Genomic DNA, 9816 nt, shown 5'->3' with positions numbered 1-9816 from the left:
ATATTTGCATGGCACTGAGTATGCTTCAATGGAGCTGCATGTGTGGTTTTGGTCCCTATATGGCTGACATTATGTGCTCTATTTGGTACTGATTATGCAGAGCATTGGCTTGTTTTGCTCCGAATTTGGCTTACGGTTGCACGTGTAGTTTAGAAAATATACAGTTTGCTTTGCTTCGAATTAGCTTCATTGTTGCGAAAAGGTGGTAAATTTGGCACTATGGAACTACACATGATTTTGTTATGCTCTGAACGTGCTGTATTGTAGTAAAATTTAAAACGATACAGAACTGGACGGATTTAAGTATATACCCAATGCGGTGTGGGTTTATATATGGAAATGCTTTACTTTGATCGCTAAAGAAATTGTCAAACGCCGAACGGGTTTGTATACAAGTCTTCTTTGATTCAGAATGCCGATTGTAATGCAACTTTGGTGTTTCATTGACATATGATGGACTTAACTGTGGCTGCATATTTGGAACTGATATGGATGTGGACGAGTCCTCCTGTATGTTTTCAACTCAATTAACTTTTTTCAGCCGATTTGGATTTACTAGGCACTGAATTGACTTGAGAGTCTATAAAAGATTTTACACTTAATTGTCTCAAGTATATCACAAACTAGTGTGTTTTTTGTGCACTTGATAGAGCTTCATAGTGTCTTTATAGTAACTTTGGCAAAAACTTTTCAGATATATTATGCAGTTAATGTTTGAAACTATAAAAAGTCCACACAGTCTGCCTTAACAAATACAAGGGATAGAAATGTGTGATTATAATGAAAATCATCATTGTTTTAGCCATGGGATTAAACAAAAACATTATAAAAAATACAATATATATTTTTGCTAAAATATTCTTCCAAATTATAAACCTAAGTAAAATATAGAAGTAAAGTAACGCCATACGCTGAAACATTCCGACTGAACCAAATGAATGAAAAAGTCAAGAATTTCACCATATTTGCATAAGATTTTTAGTGAATTCAAATTTCATTGCAGCCATTTTTGTCGCCATCTTGGATTTATCGATCCATACCATGCGTTCGAAATTTATGCTTATCACTTTATCACTTCGATACAACATACTTTGCCTATGTTGGTGTATAACATTATGTTACCTACTCCTTAAATCAACTTCTTCTGACCTAATTGTCACTCCATTAATATGTGTAGTCACTTCAAATAATGATTATTAGCATGAGATACAAAAAAATTGTTGCTATTGGAATCGTTTTATAATTATTTTCTAAAACAGAGACATAAAAGGATATTTACAACATTTATGCTTGACATGTTTACAAAAGATATAGATATAGAAAAATAAATGAAAAACATGATTTCGATAAATAACATTAGCAATCAAATATTTTTAGGTGGAAAATGGCTGCCATGGCAACCAAAACGTTTTTTTTTTAAGTAAATAATATTTTATTGTGTTTCTTTTTACGATATAACCATAAAAATAATTCAACATGACTTATGAAATATCTGAGGTAATATAACAATTCATTTATTTATGACAATACCTATTTATAACACCTATTTATAACATGAAGGATAAAGGCCATCTTGGATGAAATTTAGATGGGTCATTATTCCTTTTTAACTTTGACACGCATATGTGTCATCAGGCAACATTTCATAATTTTAACCCAAATTGCACAAAATTGGTAAAATTTAGTCATGACACATAAACATTTTGCAACATTATGACGTCACCAAACAGAGTGTGAATTCACTATTAAAAGGAAGCCAAAAGATATTGTGTTATATATGTTGTGATTCTTTCTTCTGGAAATCATCACACCGTTAAATCTTATTAAAAAGAGAATAAAATAATTGGATCTGCAATACACGTATTATGAGAAATAGCTTTGTTCAGGAGAAATAGGTATATCTTTTGTGTAAATTAGTAACAAAGAGGGCATGTGATAAAAAAATGGCATATGTCATCAAGTATAGACAGTTTTATTGAGCTCGTCCAGGATATATGCTGGTAAGCTCGCCAATGGCTCGTAAGGCTCGCTTAATAACAAAAACCCTGATCTCGTTGACTCCAATTGTGAATAATATGACGACTCGAGAAAGAGTCGTAACTTCGGACATTGTCTAGATATTCGGACACATGAAAATAAATTTTGTGGTAGATCTACCGATGATCGACTCCTTCAGTAAAATCAATACAGGAACATTTTACCTCGGCAGACAATCTTTCATAACGATCACCTTTTCAGTAAACAGCATATAAATCCTACACATCAATTAAGTAAAAAATCTTAAAGCGGGGAATAACTTCACTGTACTCATGCATATATTATTGGCCCGCCAAAACAGCAAAAGTGAGAGTAGCGTGTTCATGAAATAAGTGCGTTTACAAAATATAAGGTGTATGAACGCTGAATTTTAGCATGTTTCCATGGTAGTTTTTACTGAAATGCCAAAAAATCAATCGGGTAATTTTACCAAGATATTTGTAAAAGGTAATAAAGATTTGGTTTACCATATTAAACTGCGAACTTAAAAAAGTGGCCGAAGTTTATTGCCAGAAACTTACCAGTATATATGTTGCTTGAGACATAATGAAAATAAGTTTCTTGCTTTTGAATATACAACAATTACTGTTTGTGTCATATTATTCATTTAAGAAACAGACAAAAAGGCTACTTAAAACCAGATGAACGAGTCATGGGCTGCTGAAGAAATGAGAGTTTAATTTAAGGTGGAATAAATATTTAAATAAGTTCAGTCTAAAGTAGGAGTGAAATGAGACAAGAACGGTTAGTATTTGAAAAGTTCTCATTAACTTGACAAAGTAGTTATAAAACTGCAGTAAATTACGTCATATTGTAAATTTGGTGAAAAAACAGTCTCTTTACAGGCTACTTGAGAGGTATTGTTACAATGTGCATGTTGACAGATTATATTACCAGGTTTTAGAATATCATAGGATCTCACCGTCATTGCTTCAAGTTGCTACCTAATACTAATATACTCGAATAAATATCCGAAATTTGATGATTAAAGTAAACAAGAAAACAAGAATGAAGAAGAATTTCAGAACACTCGTGAACATATGTTTGGTTGTGTTTGTGGTTTCGCTTATTGTGGGATACACCAAGTGGAACATGATACCGGTGAATTCGTCGTCATCCCCTTCACCGATCACAAAGTATGACTTAAGGATACTGGTAATCGTATACAACCGTGCTCAATCAATGTTACGTCTGCTAAATTCTATCAACGAGGCCAATTTTGATGGTGATAACGTCAAACTGGAGGTTTGGATTGACAGATCGAAGGCGGGGGTTGTGGATACATTAACAGTAAAAACTGCGGAAGAGTTTGTATTCAAGCACGGCCATTATGAAGTCTTAAAACATTCGCAACATGTCGGAATTTATGGACAATGGTTTGCGACGTGGAAAGCAAGAGTGAACAGTTCTGAAATCGCCGTGATTCTTGAGGATGACTTAATAGTTTCTCCTCATTTTTACAAATATTTGAAATTAGTGCATAATAAATATGACAACGTACCTGAAATAAACGGGTTTTCATTACAGGGAATCTCAATCAAGCATGCAATAGGTTACTCAAGCCAAACATTAGAAGCCCCCGAAAGTTGTTTAGTCTACTTATACCCCGTTTTAGGAACGTGGGGTTTTTCACCAAGTAGAGACAATTGGATTCACTTTTTGGAGTGGTTTTCGCAAGTGATTCAAAACAAGACGTTTCAGCCGTATGTTCCCGGAAATGTGGTTACCGCGTGGTATAAGATTTTCCAGGCCCAGGGTCGAGCAGATGGGGAGCAATCCATATATCACATATATCATTCCTGGAAATTCAAGGAATATACGCTTTATCCAAACTTTAAAGGTAACTTGTATCTGCTTGTCTTTATTTCAAACTGTATGCCCATGTCTTATTTGTCTCAGGTAAGGTATCTTCGTTGTATTTACTGACCATTTTTGGCATGTTTATTTTTTCATGGCTGTGAGTTGTAACTTCAAAATCAGTTCAATGATTGTTTCAGACAGGTATCAATTATATGTCATCGAGTGAGAACCGAAAGTCATATTTTCATCGGTGATTATATCCACGTCCATTGTTTAATTAATAAAACATAATCGATATTTCATTGAAACGAGCATTTTTAAATTATATTCATATAATTAAAAAAAACAATACAACTGCCATTTAAATGCATACAATATAAAAAGAAACGCACGTTTTCTTTTGGTTACAGCATTTCATATATTTATGTCGTAAGTTTTAACGATAAAAACACAGGGTACAAGTCTCGCGCTAACTGCAATGTTCGAATAACTGAACTAGGCAGAGATCATGGCGATTACGCACTTTGACGTCGGCCTCAAGTATATTGGACATTTTCACATATGTTCTCAAGAAAGTAAATGCGAAATAACTGTCATTCAGGTGGTGGGGATATATGTTTTATTATTTTTTTAACATTTCTTTCTGTTGATATGACGTTCTCCTGATTTCATATGTGTTACCGGTGTATATTAATTCTTGTCATCCCTGCTTATGTCTATCCTAAATTAGAACGGTTAGACTTAAGTTAACCCTCATTCAAATTTAAATGCATTCACACTTGAATCTATTTAGCCGCGTATTTGATATCTTGCATCATAATTCGTCTTGTATACTAATATGGTATTTGCTGGTAGCTTGAGACATTATGATAATTTCACCTCCATGTTCGTGTCCAACTTTTACATTTTTTCCTTTTTTGTCTTACTTTGGAAAACTTTATAGTGTTTTATGGCATTATTACCTTTATTTCTTCTTTTGTACTCTGCAAGACTTTGAGTTTTTTTTTAGGTTTAATTTGACCTTAATTTTCTATCCATATCATACTTGGCAAGACTTTGTTCGTATTTTATGGTAATTTCACCATTATTTTATAATCCAAATTGTACCCCGCAAATCGCTGGGGTATTTAAAAGATATTTGGATATAATTAAGCAGCGTTTAACTCGAAATTTCCTTTTTAGGTAATGATTTCCCCAAATATGCCTGCTGAATATCTAAATCAGGTCACTTATTTATGCTTTACTTCAATTTCCTTCTACATTTAATGGAAACATGGTTGCAAAAATCTATGGTCATGCACACACGCGTTTTACTCCAGAATAATAAAAAAAAATCAAAACAAATGAAAATATCGCAAGGTAAACAGGGCATTTCATTATTCGAAAAAAAAATAAAACGAAAAACAATTATGTGCAAAACTACAGAAACAAGTTCAATAGCAAAAAAAAAATAATAATAATAATAAACCTAGTTTTTTTATATGGTATGTATGCACGAAAAGATCTCACCAGCAAGAAACATGGAAGAACAGCACAAAACTCCACAAACAGCACAGTGCATAATACTAAATATAATACACTAGGTACGTTTATCAAGGATTGTTATGTACCGCCCTGGAACGGTCAGTAAAATGTAAAAATTTAACCCATATCGGCCGGCACGATCTTAACATAATAATAATGATCAACTTGTAAATCTACCCCTGTTGTGCAACCGTAAATGTGCATGTATCCTGATAACATCATCTCTTCTTGTAATGTATATTCTTGAATTGACACCAGGTGAACAAAGTGACTTTGAGAAGTAATTGTACAAAACGCATATTTGGAGTTGTTTATGCTTTTTTGACATGCTCTATCTGATGGATATATCTTAATACTAAATTAAAGGCTGAGGAAACCAAATGAGGTTCTTAAGGGTTATGCTTACTCGATTAGTAGTATTGTTGATCTATAGTGTTGTTTTTCCTTTAACGGGCCGAACTTCGGCACTCTTCCCAATACTTAAACTTATTCCTTTTTCCCAAATATGAAAATAAAATTCCCCATTTTATGTTCTGAATATTTTAAATCCATTTCCCTCCATTTATATCGTATCCCAAAACTATTTTTTTTGGATGAATTGGTACATTGTTGAAAAAACATTTTTATCTCTTTTTTATATATCGTGTCTAGATTTTTTTAATCATTTTTTTATTTCTAGAAAAAATTGGAACTCCCGGTTTAAGGATGAATGACGCATTTTTCCATATCAGGAACATCCCGGCATTGTTTCCAAAATGAGAGTTTTAGTCAAGCAGAAAAGATAATAATATTCATGTACACTACTTTATTATGTTCATATTTACAGGACACAAAGGTTTAACCACTAATTGGCTTGAGGCTGGGTTACACTATTCTGGAAATGCAAGCAAGCCATCCAATGAACTACTCAAAGAATGGAAATCCGATTATGAACACCTTCCAGATCAACCTAAACACCTTAACCTGAAGGGAGTTGTTCAGGATTAACTGCGTAAGAACCTCGCTGTAAATTATTAATACATGAACTAAGCGAAGCAGAAGTTGGAACTTCGAGCAAATAAATATGTTTACAAACAATTGTTAAAGAAGTTATTACAATATTACATCAATCACTCTTGATGGCACTATGTTACGCGGACGTTTGTTTCTGTTTTTTTGTTGTGGTGGGAACGAAGTATCTGGAGAAAACGCACTTGTCTGGCTTGATTAGCAAAACTGAATAAGGAACGCCTAGGAAAAGCGAATTCCGTAATCTCTGGGCTAAATGGGTATGCATGGTACATGAAGGAGCTGATTGATTATTTTTTTAATTGATTATAAACTTAGTAATTAATAATTAGACATTGTTTGCCGTCTTCCTTTTCTGTGAAATTGATATCTATGTATGTGTAAATATTTGTTGTTTTTGATGTAAAGAGTTACTGGTTTGCTTTACAATTTTTCTTATTGCTTATGCTTGATAAGTTAAAACATTATACTTTTTACAGCGATTGTGTAGAATGTTCTGATAACTTATACTTATAAGTCACTCTCATTGGCACGATGCTGCCTGCGGGAGCGTGTGGTCTTGTGTTCTCGTGGAAACAGGAGTACCTTAGGGAAAACCCATTTGTCCGGCTTGGTGACATCTAACAAAACTCACATGCGCCAATGCCGGGCATCGAACCCGGGACGTCTTGGTGAGCAGCGAGTGCGATAGTTACTACGCTAACTGGACAACACGTACTGATGCTTGATAATGTTACGTTATCAGTACTTTAACAGTACTATTAATATAGTTTACGTTACTCTGTAAATTTATTTTTAGTCCTGATGTAATCCTGTTTTAGGTGTCTGTGAGTCCTGAATGCCCTGGGCCAAAAGAAGAATCGTAATATTGGGAAAAAGGACATTTGGTGGTTTTCAATATTGGTCTTAATTGGAGTTTAGAACGATGTATTTAATCGGAATGCACGAAAAAATAATATAAATTTACTGAGAATTAAGTCAATGGTGTATGACTTAAATATTGACTTAAGTTGCACATTGATGTTGGAACAGCTCGTGGTCCAATCTCGTGCCGTTATTGCGTCGGGATGTTATGAACTTGAACAGAATGAATTCTACAAAATGAACGTGTGCGCTTGTTTGAAGTTAGATTAAGTTTCAGCTGCTTGATATGTCTTTGTATCTTATAAGTATGTATGAATTAATTACCATGTTTTGATTTTTAACAAAAACAACAACATTTTATAATCTGAAGCAATTGAAGCTAAGAAGGTATGAGGATGCATATGCTGGTGTCCATGAGGGAAGAAGGGTGTTGCAAAAAGTTCACCGTGCAGTACCCTTCCATAAATCTTTTAATTAAAACCCAAATATTACCATTTCAAAACACACTTAGCAACATTACATGAATTTATTGTTTTTTTCCAAACGAACTTGTACAAAAAATGACATACTTCATACTTCTATTTGTATTAACACATGGTTGAGTGTCTTTAAAGGCTGCACTCTCACAGATTGAATGTTTTGACAGCTTTTTTTTTTTTTGTTTTGGAACGAGCAAACCTTTGCGAAAATGCATGGAAACCAGTTACATAAGACTGCTGACAAAACTTAGATGGCAGATTTTATATTTAAGTCCAAAATTGAGGTTTTATGCATTTTCTTAAACCGTAACTAACGGTTTACATCCATAAACATTAATTTTCGAACGGAAATATGAATATCTGCGATTTGATCTTTTGTCAGCAATCTTTTATTATTGGTTTGCAGGTATTGTCGCAAAAATTTGCTTTTTTAAAGACAAAAAATAAAAAGGTTGTAAAAGCAGTTTATCTGTGAGAGTGCAGCTTTAAATTATTAGAGTGAATATTTAAACACTATTTGAATACATTTGAATAACTCTTAAATTTCATTTTAAATCAAATATTGACAATAAACACAATTTAGTCATGTTGTGCAAATATAGCTTATAAATATAATTTCTTTTCTTTAACAAAAATATGGAATGTAATAGTTTGTTGTTTCTTGTTTTGGCAGGAGGAATTCATAAAATTTTAGCAAAATTAATGATTATTTTATAATTGGATCAGAATGAATATTTAAATTCAAGCATAATCTCCAATACAATGTATACTGACGAGAAAAAGAAACGCCTCATCGAAAAGTGGCGTTTATTTTGTTGCCAAGTTTACATTTATATGCAAACGTCCAAAATGTACATGTATTCTGACCAACAAATCCAACCAACCGAAACTCGCACGATTTTATTCAGCCAATTGTTAAATTCACGTACCTGCTCACGATTTCCTCGTGCACTCCGTGCGTTTTAACCACGTGGCTTTATCAAGTAAATTCTACACCGATACATGTGCTAGTCGACATACAACCATATATCCGTGTCTTTTTTGACAATTACCCAGTTTCTGATAATGCCGAAGCTAAATAGTGAAGAGAGAGCCAGGGTTTTGGCAATGCTTGAATGTGGGCGAACGCAAGAACAAGTCGCTAGACGTTTTAACGTCTCTCGTTCGACAATATTACGTCTCATTTGACGTGTCAGAGACACGGGAACGTTTGCCGATAGGCCACGTTCAGGCAGACCCCGTGTAACGTCAGTACGGCAGGATAATTACGTACGTCAACGCCATCTACGTGACAGATTTGTGACTGCTGAATCAACGTCACGAGTAGTAGTAGGTAACCATGGACGCCCTGTTAGTCGACATACGGTGAGAAATCGACTACGAGAACGGGGGATTAGATGCCGCAGGCCGTACCGTGGTCTAGTGCTTACGCGACGTCATCGTCAACAACGTGTTAATTGGGCCCGCAACCATCGCGGTCAGCGCTGGCAAAATGTAGTGTTTAGTGACGAGTCACGTTTCAACTTGTCGAACGCCGACGGACGTATTCATGTCTACAGGCGACGTCATGAACGCTACGCTAACAATTGCGTTCTGCAGCACAACCGTTACGGTGGGGGCGGAGTTATGGTCTGGGCAGCTATCAACCATAGATTTAAGTCCCAACTCGTCGTTTGCCAAGGTAACCTCACAGCCAGGCGTTACATTGACCAGATATTACGTCCTGTAGTTGTCCCTATGCTTCGCCAACGTCAGGGCCTGGTATTCCAGCAAGACAACGCGCGACCCCACGTAGCACGTGTCACCATGAACTTTTTACACGCCAATAACATTGCCGTCTTGCCTTGGCCGGCGTGTTCACCAGACTGCAATCCGATTGAACACGCCTGGGATTACCTTGGACGACGGTTACGTCAACGTCAACGTCAGCCTGCCAACGTCCAGGAACTTACAGCAGCGCTCCATCAGGAGTGGGCCAGAATGCCTCGGTATTTGCTACGTAACTTGTGCGGTTCGATGGCACGTCGTCTTGCTGCTGTAATTGCCAGTAAAGGAGGTCACACGCGCTACTAAGCATGTCAGTGAATTTGCTCTGACCATACAT

At 35.3% G+C, this 9816-nt stretch overlaps 1 protein-coding gene across 2 annotated transcripts; it reads left to right on the top strand.

Moving 5' to 3' along the window:
* The first annotated feature begins 2873 nt into the window (after window positions 1–2873).
* Window positions 2874–8920, top strand: LOC128203014 (uncharacterized). 2 transcript variants are annotated; one of them, XM_052904256.1, is made up of 3 exons: window positions 2874–3877; window positions 6188–6352; window positions 7191–8920. In XM_052904256.1, exons 1-2 carry the CDS (start codon window positions 3019–3021, stop codon window positions 6346–6348), a joined length of 1020 nt encoding a protein of 339 aa, XP_052760216.1. In that variant the 5' UTR covers window positions 2874–3018; the 3' UTR covers window positions 6349–6352; window positions 7191–8920. The 2 variants fall into 2 exon arrangements, with proteins under 2 accessions (XP_052760216.1, XP_052760214.1); XM_052904254.1 differs by lacking the exon at window positions 7191–8920 and having other exon boundaries at window positions 2878–3877; window positions 6188–6791.
* Window positions 8921–9816: the final 896 nt, after the last annotated feature.

This window comes from Mya arenaria, chromosome 9 (genome assembly GCF_026914265.1).
Source record: "Mya arenaria isolate MELC-2E11 chromosome 9, ASM2691426v1".
NCBI classification, from domain to species: domain Eukaryota; kingdom Metazoa; phylum Mollusca; class Bivalvia; order Myida; family Myidae; genus Mya; species Mya arenaria.
This window is presented reverse-complemented; position numbering and strand designations above follow the sequence as displayed.

Bases quoted from the DNA above. Each gene is read 5' to 3' on its own strand.
- LOC128203014 (XM_052904256.1), top strand. From the start codon at position 3,019: ATGATTAAAGTAAACAAGAAAACAAGAATGAAGAAGAATTTCAGAACA. The intron at 3,878-6,187 runs GTAACTTGTATC...TCATATTTACAG, and splicing joins GCTTTATCCAAACTTTAAAG to GACACAAAGGTTTAACCACT.